Source organism: Schistocerca serialis, chromosome 1, assembly GCF_023864345.2.
Source record: "Schistocerca serialis cubense isolate TAMUIC-IGC-003099 chromosome 1, iqSchSeri2.2, whole genome shotgun sequence".
Lineage (NCBI taxonomy): Eukaryota > Metazoa > Arthropoda > Insecta > Orthoptera > Acrididae > Schistocerca > Schistocerca serialis.
Window position 1 is genome coordinate 865,476,892 of NC_064638.1, and position 15,530 is coordinate 865,492,421.

A 15,530-nucleotide genomic window follows, 5' to 3' on the forward strand; every position below is an offset into this window, starting at 1 on the left:
TCTGTTGAAAAACCTTTCTGGAAACCAAACTGACATTTTGTTAGTACTTCATTTTTACAGATATGTGAAGCTACTCTTGAATACATTACTTTCTCAAAAATTTTGGATAAAGCTGTTACAAGGGAGATTGGACGGTAATTGTTGACATCAGATCTATCCCCCTTTTTATGCAAAGGTATAACAATAGCATATTTCAGTCTATCAGGGAAAATGCCCTGTTCCAGAGAGCTATTACACAGGTGGCTGAGAATCTTACTTATCTGTTGAGAACAAGCTTTTAGTATTTTGCTGTAAATGCCATCAATTCCATGTGAGTTTTTGCTTTTAAGCAAGTTTATTATTTTCCTAATTTCAGAGGGAGAAGTGGGTGAGATTTCAATTGTATCAAATTGCATAGGTATGGCCTCTTCCATTAACAGCCTAGCATCTTCTAATGAACACCTGGATCCTACTATATCCACAACATTTAGAAAATGATTATTAAAAATATTTTCAACTTCTGACTTTTTGTTCGTAAAGTTTTCATTCAATTTGATGGTAATACTGTCTTCCTCTGCTATTGGTTGACCTGTTTCTCTTTTAATAATATTCCAAATTGTTTTAATTTTATTATCAGAGTTGCTGATTTCAGACATGATACACATACTCCTGGATTTTTTAATAACTTTTCTTAATATAACACAGTAGTTTTTATAATTTTTGATAGTTTCTGGGTCACTACTCTTTCTTGCTGTCAGATACATTTCCCTTTTCCGGTTACAAGATATTTTTATACCCTTAGTAAGCCATGGTTTGTTACAAGGTTTCTTACGAGTATATTTAACTGTTTTCTTGGGGAAGCAGTTTTCAAATGCATTTACAAAAATGTCATGAAATAAATTATATTTTAAATTGGCATCAGGTTCACGGTACACCTCATCCCAGTCTATCTGCTGTAGGCTTTCCCTGATATTTGCAATTGTTAAATCGTTGACTGAACGTACTACTTTGGAGGACTGTTTAGTATTTCTGAATGGAGCTATGTCATATATTGTAACTAGCTGTGCACCATGATCAGAAAGACCATTCTCAACAGGCTGAGCATTTATCTGGTTATACTTATCTTGGTCTATAAAGAAGTTATCTATCAGTGAGCTGCTATCCTTTACCACCCGAGTAGGAAAATCAATAACGGGTGTCAAATTGAAAGAACCGAGTATTACTTCAAGGTCATTTTTCCTATTACCCTCTTTCAGAAAATCTACATTGAAGTCCCCACAAATAATAATTTGCTTCCCCCTGTCTGACAGATAGCACAACAAGGAGTCCAAATTTTTCAGAAATAGATGAAAATTTCCTGATGGGGACCTATATACAGTGACAATTATAAATGTGCCTTTCCTTAATTTGAGCTCACAGGCACATGCTTCTATATGTTTCTCTACACAAAACTTTTTTGTTTCTATACTTTTTGCACAATGATAACTTTTAACATATATGGCAACTCCTCCTTTCTCCATATTTTCTGTCATTACATGTGCAGAGAGCTTATATCCACTTACATTTACCTTATCCATATCAGTAACAATGTGATGCTCAGACAGGCATAGTATATCTATTTCATTCTCAGCTTCTAAATCTTCTAAACAAACCAGAAGCTCATCTACTTTATTCTTTAAACTCCCAATATTTTGACGAAATATACTTACATTATTTTTAATTATACTTTTCTGAGAACCTTTCCTTATTCTAACATTTGCAGTACTCTCCTGTCTGAGTTTCTCATTGTGCTTAGGCCTAGTTCCTATACCAGTGGTCACACGGTGTTCAGAGAGGCAGATTATGTCAACTGGGTTGGGTGACTTTAATTCATCAATGCAATTACCTAGGACTGAGATACAACTTGGTGGAGATAAAATTTCTGGTGATTGGTGAAAATTTATAATTGATAGCTGTGATTGGTGATCCAATGTGCTAGAATTGTGCTGTTTAATTTTTTTTCCTAAACTGAAGATTTGTTTCAATCCTGACCTCTCGTAGAACTTGACATCTTTCTGTCTTACCTATCCTAAAAAAGGTGCTGCTCCAACACCTGTAACCACTAGTATTTTACCATTCATGGCAGTGCCTCCCCCCCTTAAATTTCCTGCTATTACCCCAGCCAGTTTCCCCTTCCCTTTCCTGTTGAGATGTAGGCCGTGCCTGGTATAGTCCCACCTACTGAGATAATCAACAGGAACCACACCAATATGAGCCCCCGCACCCGACCCAAGCAGCCGTTCCAACTCCAAATTAACTCTCCCAACAGAAGAGTTCAAATGAGGCCGGTCATGGCGTCTCAGGACAGATACAAATTCAACATTGGTGTGTCTCGATGCCGACGCAATCTTTACCAGGTCACACTCTATACTGTACCCAGGATCTCTGTCGATGCTGTTCCCTGGCCCTCCCACAATAACCACGGTGTCTTCCCTGGTAAATCCTTTACAGAGTGAACCTAAATCCTCTGTCACCTGATCCAGACTAGCACTTGGTTTGAAAAAATTTGTGACCTGGTATTCTGGTCCTAATTCCTCCTGCAGAAGTTGGCCTACACCTCTGGCATGAGAACTGCCTAACAACAAAACTTTCTTCCTTTTCAATGACTTTCCTACATTCTTTTTCAATTTCCTATTGAAAGTTTGTTGTGTCCTGTCTACACCTACCTCTGCTTGAGGCTCATCAGTTTCTAACTGAAGCAACAGGTCAAACTTATTTTTGACATTCACCACAAAACTGTCAGACTTAGTTCTAGGCCTGTTCCTTCTGCTACCTGTTGCTACTTCCCACCTCTCTTTGCCCTTCTCCCTCCTTAACCTGTCCAGATCTTCCCTAGCCTGGTCTAGCTCAGCCTGAAGGGCAGCAATTTTCCCCTCCTGTTCCACTATCTTCCTATATCTGCTGCAAATCCTACATAACCACTGATGAGCCTGATCCACTTTCCCAACACCCACGCCACTGCAGTCCCCCCAGTGAAAAAAACTACTACATCCATCACACCAAACCCCGGAACTAACAATTCTACGGCAAGTCAGGCACTTCTCACTCATGGCAAAAATAATACTTTAGCTAGAATAAATCAATTAAATTACCGAAAATCAAAAAAGACGTTACAAGAATTAAGCCTATTCACGAATGTATATAAGCAAGTTTCTGATTTAAAATTCCGCTGTTTTTCTGAGATCTGTATTAAAACAATGAAGGTATACGCTATTTATTACACTCCTGGAAATGGAAAAAAGAACACATTGACACCGGTGTGTCAGACCCACCATACTTGCTCCGGACACTGCGAGCGGGCTGTACAAGCAATGATCACACGCACGGCACAGCGGACACACCAGGAACCGCGGTGTTGGCCGTCGAATGGCGCTAGCTGCGCAGCATTTGTGCACCGCCGCAGTCAGTGTCAGCCAGTTTGCCGTGGCATACGGAGCTCCATCGCAGTCTTTAACACTGGTAGCATGCCGCGACAGTGTGGACGTGAACCGTATGTGCAGTTGACGGACTTTGAGCGAGGGCGTATAGTGGGCATGCGGGAGGCCGGGTGGACGTACCGCCGAATTGCTCAACACGTGGGGCGTGAGGTCTCCACAGTACATCGATCTTGTCGCCAGTGGTCGGCGGAAGGTGCACGTGCCCGTCGACCTGGGACCGGACCGCAGCGACGCACGGATGCACGCCAAGACTGTAGGATCCTACGCAGTGCCGTAGGGGACCGCACCGCCACTTCCCAGCAAATTAGGGACACTGTTGCTCCTGGGGTATCGGCGAGGACCATTCGCAACCGTCTCCATGAAGCTGGGCTTCGGTCCCGCACACCGTTAGGCCGTCTTCCGCTCACGCCCCAACATCGTGCAGCCCGCCTCCAGTGGTGTCGCGACAGGCGTGAATGGAGGGACGAATGGAGACGTGTCGTCTTCAGCGATGAGAGTCGCTTCTGCCTTGGTGCCAATGATGGTTGTATGCGTGTTTGGCGCCGTGCAGGTGAGCGCCACAATCAGGACTGCATACGACCGAGGCACACAGGGCCAACACCCGGCATCATGGTGTGGGGAGCGATCTCCTACACTGGCCGTACACCACTGGTGATCGTCGAGGGGACACTGAATAGTGCACGGTACATCCAAACCGTCATCGAACCCATCGTTCTACCATTCCTAGACCGACAAGGGAACTTGCTGTTCCAACAGGACAATGCACGTCCGCATGTATCCCGTGCCACCCAACGTGCTCTAGAAGGTGTAAGTCAACTACCCTGGCCAGCAAGATCTCCGGATCTGTCCCCCATTGAGCATGTTTGGGACTGGATGAAGCGTCGTCTCACGCGGTCTGCACGTCCAGCACGAACGCTGGTCCAACTGAGGCGCCAGGTGGAAATGGCATGGCAAGCCGTTCCACAGGACTACATCCAGCATCTCTACGATCGTCTCCATGGGAGAATAGCAGCCTGCATTGCTGCGAAAGGTGGATATACACTGTACTAGTGCCAACATTGTGCATGCTCTGTTGCCTGTGTCTATGTGCCTGTGGTCCTGTCAGTGTGATCATGTGATGTATCTGACCCCAGGAATGTGTCAATAAAGTTTCCCCTTCCTGGGACAATGAATTCACGGTGTTCTCATTTCAATTTCCAGGAGTGTATATATTTCACTCGATGGAATGAAAAAAAGGACAATTAAACGAGATACTTTAACTTTGATTCTCCAAAAACGTTACGAGAATTAGGCCTATAAACAAATGTATATAGGCAAGTTTCTGATATAAAGTTACGCTGTTTTTCTGAAATCTGTATAAAAACAATGAAGTTATACGCTATTTACGGTAGTTTACTTATTTGTTACCGAGAAACTAGTTAAATTACCGTGAAACAAGAGACAAACACGTTTACAAAATTTAAACCTAAGTGCGACTTCGCGAAGTTACGATCTTTTCGTGTTTTCTAAAAAAATACGCAAAGAAAAGTCAAACCTTTAATGGCAAGACTAAACGATACACTAATGCACGTATTTAATTTGTTGTCGGCGTTAAACTAAATTATATTCCTGTCTAAATCACTTATCTTTCTGGAAATGGTTTCTGGCGTCACTTACTCGGCCGCCACGTTCGTCATGCTTGGCCTCCCAGGTCCCCAGACCAGTCCGTGCGATTATTGGCTTTGGGGTTACCTGAAGTCACAAGTGTATCGTGACTGACCGATATCTCTTGGGATGCTGAAAGACAACATCCGATGCCATTGCCTCACCATAACTCCGGACATGCTTTACAGTGCTGTTCACAACATTATTCCTCGACTACAGCCATTGTTGAGGAATGATGGTGGAAATATTGAGCACTTCCTGTAAAGAACATCATCTTTGCTTTGTCTTACTTTGTTATGCTAATTATTGCTATTCTGATCAGATGAAGCACCATCTGTCAGACATTTTGTGAACTTTCGTATTTTGTTGGTCGTAATAAAACCCCATGTCATTCCAAGCATGTGTGTCAATTTGTACCTCTCTATCTACATAATTCCATGATTTATTCAATTTTCAAATTTATACTGACTTTTTGATGACCCGGTAGTTATTAAACTAAAAGTAGTAAATTAGACGGACATCATGCTCATGGAACACTGTAGTAAATAATTTTCAAGGTGATAATGATAATATTAGTAATAACAATAATAATAATAATAATAATAATAATAATAATAATGAGGAACAGAAGCTGTATATTCTTCAGGTCGTGTCTTAGTATTCTCATAAGGTTCAAGAGCAAACGAAGAAATTTTACTGAAGGACAAGTATGCTTAAAATAAAACATGACTTTCTCTTCATATTTGCCTCATATTCTTAGCAAACAGTATGTTTATAAGTTGTATTATTAAACTTACAGCTGCAAGATTAAGTTGAAAGTATAAAGGTATTTTGTTAACAAGCTACTTCTGATCAATAGTTTTTGACATACAAAGTAAATACAATTTTATGCCATTCTGTGATTTTTCAGATAAAGAGGCACCACTTCCCTTTTTCATACTGAGCCAAAATCATATACAACTCATGTTTTTGAGCCAAAAAAAGCACTAGAGGTACTACAAAGAAAAAATCAAACTCGAAAAAAAAAAAGCCTCGCTGTGTCATGTTTTACTTTTGGAAGAAATGTGAAAATCACAAGTTTTATGTTAACTTTCATACACTACAGTTTAAAAAAAATATTGAATGTTATCTTAAAAGCTAGGCATTAAATCAGGCAGATGCAACTTAAAAATCTACAAATAAAAAACAATGGTTGTTCTTTTGTTTGGTCAAACAAAAAAAATAACTTGCCTTGTGATAAGGCAGCAGAGATGGGTTCTTCCCTTGCTACCTGCAATGATCATTTCTCTGCAGTACGGGGATAAATGATCCATTCAGCCTGAGGCTTTCTTCTTTCCTGTTGAAGCTGTTGTCATATTCATGTATGTCTATAGCTTCCCTGAGCAAACGAAGAAATTTTACTGAAGGACAAATATGCTTAAAATAAAACATGACTTTCTCTTCATATTTGCCTCATATTCACCACACAGCAAGAACTTCGATGTCAATGAATTTCACTGTGTAGACGGTCGACACAATGCCTGCTCCACCATGGCCAATTTCTCTACTAGCCCTAACCTGCAATGCCACTTAAGTTTGGTGACCCTGTGTTGATTGATTGTCTAGTCATTTCATCATAGACTTTTCCACATGTACATGGTATATGCTGTATTTCTGACATTGCACGGGGGGTCCCTTCTCTCCTTTACTGATCTGAGACATTGTTTGATCTTCTTTCTCAGTTTATAAATAGTCTTTACGCCATGTTTGCACAATATACAGCTGATTCAGTGTATCACTCTGGGAATGTATGGGAACAAGGCTGTACCTGACATTTCTTTTTGCGATATGTCATTTCACCAAGTGATTCTATGACACTTCTTATGCACCTGGTGGAGTACCCATTGCTCCTCAGAACACTTTCGAGGTGTTGCATCTCGCAAATGTTGTGCATATGTGGCACTACGAGTCATGTATCTTAAAAACTATTGCTACTGCTGGAGTAGAAATCTGCCTTTCCCCTTGCTGCACTAGGCAGCGCAATATCACTGATTTCACTATATCAGGAAGCTAACTCGCCTCGCAACATTGGACTGGTCTTATTGAATTATTACAGTGGCAACATCCCTTGCTCACCTGTCAATGGCGCTGCTGCAATACACTGCCCAGACCCACCCCAATAAGCCCAACATGGTTGTTGAGCTACACGTGGTCGAGAACAGTTAACATTTCCCTGATCAACATTTACAGCCACAAAGTATTCACCATCAACTTTGTCCTCTCTACGCATTTCACATGGTCATTTATAGCCACCATTGTTTCTGAACATATTTCTTGCATTGACTTGCTCACACACTTCATGCTAACAGGTGATTTACAGAGGGCATGCCTACTTAACATGATTGACAACAATGCAGTAACCAGGTCCCAAGGTCGCCCTGCTTATACCACAGTATGTTGAATTGTCAGGGTTATGATTCTCATGAAGACATCACAACTCTTGCTATGTTTTCACTAATATATGTGGAATGTGAACCTTCTGCATGGAATATTGAGAACACCACACATTTGATGACCGAGTGTTGTGGTTTACAAGCTAAACCATGGGCTGTGATAATGAAGTGCAACAATTACTAGAATAGATGCACCAAATAGCAGCTTATAACAAGTAATCTTTCTTATCTGCAGACTGTTTTGGCCTTTATTGCCATTGTTGAGTACATTTAGATTACTGTGTGACAGTAATTAACATTTTATTTTCAACATATTTACATAATTTATCATCTTATTAAAACAGTGATTTTAATAAGATAGTTCACTAACATTGTAATATGGATGGTCACATCAGTCTAGGGTTACTTGACAATGGCAATAAAGCCCAAAAGATTCCATCATGAATAAAGATTACTTATTATAAGCAGCTATTTGGTGAATATATTCTAATAATCATGTCATTATCAGACATATATTATGTTGCTGGCCCTAAAGAAGGAAAAAGTACAAGAAAGTAATACAAGAGAAAAATGATTTTTACAGTGAAAGCCAGGACCCAAAAGCAATGTTATCTGTCATGAATAGAGAGTTGGTGAAGGTCTGAGCTGTGATCAAAAGTTTGAAATGTGGAGATGTCCCCACACAAAGGCTTTTTGAGACCTGTGCAATAAAACCAAGTGTGTTATAGGTATGGGCTCAATGCTATGGCACCAAACACAATACAGTTCATTACATCTGCACCACATCTGGATAACCAGTCTCACTAAGTGTAACCTGAATGGCTAATGGAGACAAAAGCAATTTTTGATGAGATGTTACAGACTGGAATCATTTGTCAGTCAACTGCCCATGGTCTTCTCCCCTACATCTCATCCACAAGAAAGATGGCTCATGGAGGCTACATAGTAATTATCACACATTAAATACAAGAACAGTCATACACTGCATTAAGTACAAGAACAGTCATAGACAGGTACCCAGTGCCTAACATACAGGACTTCATGTGAACATTATCTGGTGCAAAGGTTTTCAGCATTTTTCACAGATGAAAACAAATAACTAAATAGCAGTGACAACTAGTGACATCCTGAAGACTATGGTTATCACCCCATTTGGTTTATTAGAATTTATATTCTTGCCTTTTGGATTCAAAAATAGAGTGCAGATGAGACAGCACTTCATGGATGGTTTGTTGAATGGACTACCATTTTACTTCAAGTACTTGCGTGATATTTTGGTGTTCTCCACTAATGCTGAAGTACCTATGTGTGTGATTGGCACCAATGGCTGCTTACCTATGGAATAGTTTTTAAACAAGGACAAATGCCTCATTGGAAAAAAACCAAGTAACTTTCCTTGGCCATACCTTTTCAACCTATGGCATTTACTTCTTGACAGAGAAGATTACAACACTACAATATCTGCCAGTAACAACAGATTACCAGCAACTGACACATTTTCTCAGCATTGTAGATGTATACCACCATCACCTCCCGGCAATGGCAACTGTATAGGCACCTCTCATGGACGCTTATAGGCTGTGACACCGGAGGATGAGGACCTGTTAATGGACTCCCAAAATAAACAAGATATTTTGTGATCTCCATGTGAGTTTAAGTCAGGTAGAGCTTCTTACTCATCCTGTATATCACAGCGACCTGGCTATAGTTTTTGACGTGGGTCAGTAAGCAATCAGAACAGCTCTCTCCCAAAAGGTGGACCAACACTCACAACCACTCAATTTTTTTTCCAAAAAGTTACCTGCCCAGAAAAAGTGGAGTGCATGTTTTGCACAATGATTTGCTCAGCTGTTCACACATAATGCTGTGTACAGACTCAGTAAGATCTCCCCTCCGTGCACCAAATGCTGGTTCTTTCCTGGAGTTGTGGAGAGGAGACCAATTGTTCTACATTCTGTGTAATGGCAAGTCCTTGAATGTATCCATCAAATGAATCAGTTTGGCATGGATTTTAACTGTTCTAGAGTCTCATCAACACTTTATGCCACAACCAGTCCAGAGTCACCAGACCATACTTCCAAAACACCAGACACACATTACCACACAGCTGCCACCATGTCGTGCAGCCAACACAAGAGACTGTCAGCATATCAAGTTAAAATATCAATACATTCCGGGTTCTCTGCACCATGGGGGTGGGGATTTGGGCTGTGTGGCAATGATGCATAATGAGTGATCAAAAAGGTTCCATTGGAATTTCATATAATCAGGAATTGGTATGCTAACCAGGCAAAGCTGCCATAAGCTTTGAGGCGATCATCCCACCTATGCACCAGGTTGAAGATAGCCATTTGCTAAAACACCATGTCCTGCCTCATAAAGAAGTTCATAACTGCCTGCTGCACATCCTCATCCAACAGTAATCTTTGACTCTTCGAGGCATGCCTGTAGGCATGGTAATTGCATGGGGAGGAATCAGGACTAATAGCATGGGTGCTCAAGTGTCTCCCGCTTGAGTAGGAGTAACTTCTTCATTACTACATTTGCGATATAGGGATATGTATTATCATGAGGCAGCAGCACACCTTGTTTCACTATTCCACAATGGTAGTTTTCAACAGACATGCCACTCCATAGACATTCTTTACTCTTCAATTGATGTCTACAGGTGTTGGTCTTTCAGCAGCCAAGAAAAGAATATCATGTTGGTCTTATTTGGATCCATTTGGTAATAACGCCCCCATAGCTCTTATTTCTGCATTCACTGCACACACATCAGAAAGATATGAATGCCTCACTAATCCCTTGCCTACATGTCAGTGCTTTTATTCCCACATCATAGTCATGCTACATTGCATATACACTGCAGCAAGGCCCTCAAATGGAAACTTTTTGATCATTACTTACATTTTGAGTTTTTATGTCATTAAATTATCGATACCTCCACATGACGTCCCTGGCCTACATTTTTACATTTTATGTAACATTTTACATTGAGTTCTTTGCTAACTTCTGTACCAAATGCTCTAGCATGCTTTCATGTGTGAATACAAATTATTTTTGTACCTTTAAAAGTTGGGTACTGTTTTTTTATGTGGCTTACCTGTGTAACACACATTGTATTTTCTAATGTAATTATTGTAATTGTCTAAATTATGATTGAACTCACTCTGACATTTATTTTTATCAAGTAATTGAAGGAAACAGTGAGAAGAATCTTCACGTATGATTGAACTTGTTGAATTTTTTTCAAACTTGGCTTTTCATGCAGTTTCTATTGGAACGATTGGGCCTTGGTTTCGATGTCCTATCCATATACCCATGTTTTCTCACCTGTTATACCCTTCTTTAGAAGCTCTGCCTGACCAATGCCTACGCGGTTTCGTTTTTGGATGAAATTCAACAGTTTCAGAACAAACTTTGCTGCTACATGTTCCATGCCCAAAACATCCAAAAAATTACTTGGTATGAGCCACAGGATATGCCAACATCATCAGCAGTCTCTGTGATGGTATTTCAATGATTCTCCAGAACCATTTTCCTTACTTGTACCACATAGTCATCGCCAATTGATGTGCTAGGGCGTCCAGGGCAGTTGTCGTATTCAGTGTCATCTTGGTCCTCTTCGAAAAGCTTATACCACTCATAAACTCTCATTTTACTCATTGTACAATTGCCAAAAGCCACAGCCAATATTTTTAATGAAGCACTGCACTTTATTCCATTTTTTGAGCAAACTTTAGTGCAAATTCTCTGATACATCTTTATCAAAAGTGAAAAAATCACCAAGCACTAAGAAACACACATAACCTTTTCAACTGTCAACAGTAAATTCAGTATTCAAAACGGCTGAAAATGCAAACATACATCAGCAACATGTATACCAACAAGATAAAAAAAAGTATTTTGAAAATCAGATGTATAATGTCCACAAAATTAAAAAACTCCTGTTACTTTTTGATCATACCTGGTATTTTAGTAGCATTGCTCCAGAAGACATCACTGTTAGAAAATAGCTCCCTGCTCACTAAAACAAAACAGTGAGAAATATTTGTAAGTACAGACATTAGTTTTTCAGTCTGCTGACTCAGTCGCAGTTTTCATTATATCTGATCCCATGGAATTTTATACATGTGTTTAATCTTTTGAGTCAACATTTACATCTATTTCTGGTATCAACAGGTCATTCTTATTTGTTTAAAACCTCATGGTTTTAGTCTGACTGATAATTGAGACATAAACTGTCTGCTGTGAATTAATATTTCTTTGCTCTAAGAATGGAGTTTTATATTATGGTGCAAAATTACATAAAAGGTTCCTAATAGACATTAGGCACAAAATTTAAAAACCTGAAATATTTAAACAGTCAGTAAAAGAACACCTCGTTAGTCACTCTTTCTATAAAATATCTGAATATTTGAGCTGAAACATGCTAATTCCACATAACTGTGAGATTTGTATTTAGTAAATCATGATTTTGCCAGCATAGAGACAGCTTATAGATGTCTTCGTGAAGTTACACTGCTTTGTATGAAGTATTTGATAACATTGGCTGAGTAGTATAGAGGGAGAAGCAGTGTCGTTTTTCACAGTAGCTGTTCTTGTCATGATGTACACGTGTAAAGAAATCTAGAAGCCATTACCATAATTATTAGTTTGAACAGATAAGTGTCAGTCATTTGTTGTTAGTATACCTTATAGAAGTAGGCAGGAGTGATTGCTTCTGCTTGATAATGTATAGCTTGACTTATTTCATAGCCCTCAAGGCTCTCCTCCGTGATGGGAGATATTGAACATGATGTATGAATGAATGAACGAATGCTTGTTCAGCTGTTGTCCAATTTTTGAGCAATCATTTCAAGCAATTGGAAGCTCAATTGGAAGCTCATTCATATAGGTTAGGAACAGGAGGGGATCCAATACGGAACCTTGTGAGGCTCCACATTTTACATTTCCTCGTTGTCACTATAGTATAATTCTTGTGGTTTAATCAAAATAGTTCCTTTATGTTCACAATTTTTCTTTTTTATATATTGTTATGTGTTGCTGATGGTGCCATAAACAGTCAATGAATGACAAAGAATATTGATTCATAGCATTTTGGCAAATTATGTAATTTTTAGTATTTTCATCTTAATTCTTTCATTATCTCACAGAAAGAAATACTTTAATTAGTATTTCACTGTCTATTTTTGCTATTGGCATAAATAACAGACCATTAATGATAAAGGTACTTTCTGTATAGATATCAACAGATACTAAGTGATCATTTTCTTCTCTTGAAAGGTTTCAAGTACGTCCACCATCATATTATCAGAGGTGCAAGGACCAACAGTGGTATATTGGAAAATTAAATGAATCAAACATCAAATATGCAGCACAGATACAAGTGCTAAAAGAGGTAAATAACATTATGGGTAAACTTTTAATCTGATTTGTTGTAACTACAATTACATACTTTGGATAGAAAATACTGCTCCTAAAGCAGTAAAATATTTATAATGAGATCCCCAGTTAATGTGTCATATTTAAAAATTTTATTTTTCTGGGACCATGAAGAAACTACAGTATCATTGTAACTATAGTCAAGTTAACATCAGAAAATCCCTAACATCGGGCAGTGCTGTTGCCAACTTTCAACAGTGAAGTGCAGACAGCTGCAGGTGATTCAATAGTCTTCTATAGAGCTTGACAACACTGAGATGTTGATGCAGAGATGTTTACAAAATCACATTACGTGACTGGTTGAGTTACGCACATGAAGCTGCCACTTCCAGCGCACTGCAACTGTTAGAAATCTCCTTACACCACCTTGATTGTAGAAGGCCTCAGGTGTCCTAGAAAATTACTAAAATTTTCCTCAAAAACATTATAGTACTAAAGTAATTTGACTCTTATGTAGAGTAATAGAAAACAGAATTCAAAGAAATCACCACTAATAACTTTATAGGAAATAGCTCACACACAAAATTAAAACAGCATCTTCTGACTGCTGAGGAGAAACAGTACTGGAGACGAGGGGGACTTGAAACATTTGTAAGATTTACAAACACAAATTTTTCATAACAGGAGTGCTGACATTTGTTGTCTTGTAAAGTCATCAGATGACCAAAACGAATTGCAAAATGATTTAGATAAGACATCTGTATGGTGCAAAAAGTGGCAATTGATCCTGAATAAAGAAAAGTGTGAAGTTATTCACATGAGTACTAAAAGAAATCTGCTAAATTTTGATTATATGATAAGTCACACAAATCTAAAGGCTGTAAATTCAACTAAATACTTATGGATTACAATTACAAATAACCTAAATTGGGACGATCACATAGATAATGTTGTGGGTAGAGCAAATCAATGACTGTGATTCATTGGCATAACGCATAGCAGGTGCAACAGGTCCACTAAAGAGACTGCTTACACCACACTTGTCTGCCCTATTCTGGAGTATTGCTGTGCAGTGTGGGATCCACATCAGGTGGGACTGGCAGATGACTTTGAAAAAGTACAAAGAAGGGCAGCTTGTTTTGTATTATAACGAAATACGGGAGATAGTGCCACAGACATGATACGTGAATTGGAGCGGCAATAATTAAAACAAAGGCTTTTTTGTTGCTATGGGATCTCATGAAAATTCAATCACTAGTTTTCTCCTCTGATTGCGAAAACGTTCTGTTGGCACCCACCTACATAGGGAGAAATGATCATCACAATACAATAAGAGAAATCAGGGCTCGCACAGAAAAATTTAAGTGCTCATTTTTCCTGCGCACCATTCAAGAGTGGAACGGTAGAGAGTAGAGAGACAGCTTGAAGGTGGTTCATTTAACCCTCTGCCAGGCACTTTGTTGTGAATAGCAGAGTAATCTTGTAGATGTAGATGTGGATGTAGATGTAGATGTAGAACCTCATTGACAGTAAGACAGAGTATGAACTGAGAAAAATAGGGCAGGAAATTGGGCCTGATCTATTCAAAGGACCAAACCCAGCATGTAAGTAAAGTGAATTAGGCAAACCACCTAAAATCTTAATCTGAATGGGTGAACAGGAGGAGGATATTAGTGTTTAACGTCCCGTCGACAACGAGGTCATTAGAGACGGAGTGCAAGCTCGGGTGAGGGAAGGATGGGGAAGGAAATCGGCCGTGCCCTTTCAAAGGAACCATCCCGGCATTTGCCTGAAGCGAGTTAGGGAAATCACGGAAAACCTAAATCAGGATGGCCGGAGACGGGAGGTGAACAGGGATTTGATTCACATTCCTGAGTATGAGTCCAATGTGATAAACCCTTCACTGCACCACAAACCCTTCACTGCACCACCTTCATAGCTATAAATTATATGAAAGTATAAGTTCCAAAGTTAAAATACCAGCTTTTGACAGTGTGCATTTAGTTTTAAACAAAGTTAGATTCAGTGTAGCATATGGAGGTAACTTCATCTTATTTCAGAAACAAATTTCATGAGAGATTAGGAAACCATGTAGTTGTTTTTTGTGAATCAAAATACAATTTCGTATGCTCATAGGCTAAATAATACATGCATATAATAGCCACAATAGAGTGTACAACATGTAGTCAGGTAAGATATATAATAATATACAATACATAACAAATGCTAGTGAGGTAAGCAGTGATAAGAGAAGTACCACAGGACTGGAAAATACAGTACAGTGACACCTATTATTATTCTTAATTGTAAATCAGTAACAACACAAACATTGTGTTTAAAGCCAGTATTCTTTATCCTAAAGTAACACATAAAATTCATTAGCCAAGAGGTGAACAATTTAGCTTACTGTCCAAATACTCCACTATACTTTACTTTTTTATGTTGCACTTTTTCCCCAGCATTACAGGGGAAGTATTTTCATTCTCAATGCTTTGTAGTTTACTCACCAGTATTTATATTACTTTAATGCCAAAGTATTGAGGTCCTTTCTGTACTGCTGAAATACATAAAAAAATGTCTCATCTGCTGAAAAATATAGTCAATACAACCAGAT

At 39.1% G+C, this 15,530-nt stretch overlaps 1 protein-coding gene across 1 annotated transcript in view; it reads left to right on the forward strand.

The window, feature by feature from the left end:
* Positions 1 to 15,530, forward strand: part of LOC126441105 (E3 ubiquitin-protein ligase TRIM37-like) — a 224,858-nt gene that overhangs the window by 147,550 nt on the left and 61,778 nt on the right. Inside the window, exon 8 of the mRNA XM_050090679.1 lies at positions 12,818 to 12,932. Coding sequence (XP_049946636.1) covers positions 12,818 to 12,932 — 115 coding nt within the window. The remainder of the gene's footprint in view (positions 1 to 12,817; positions 12,933 to 15,530) is intronic.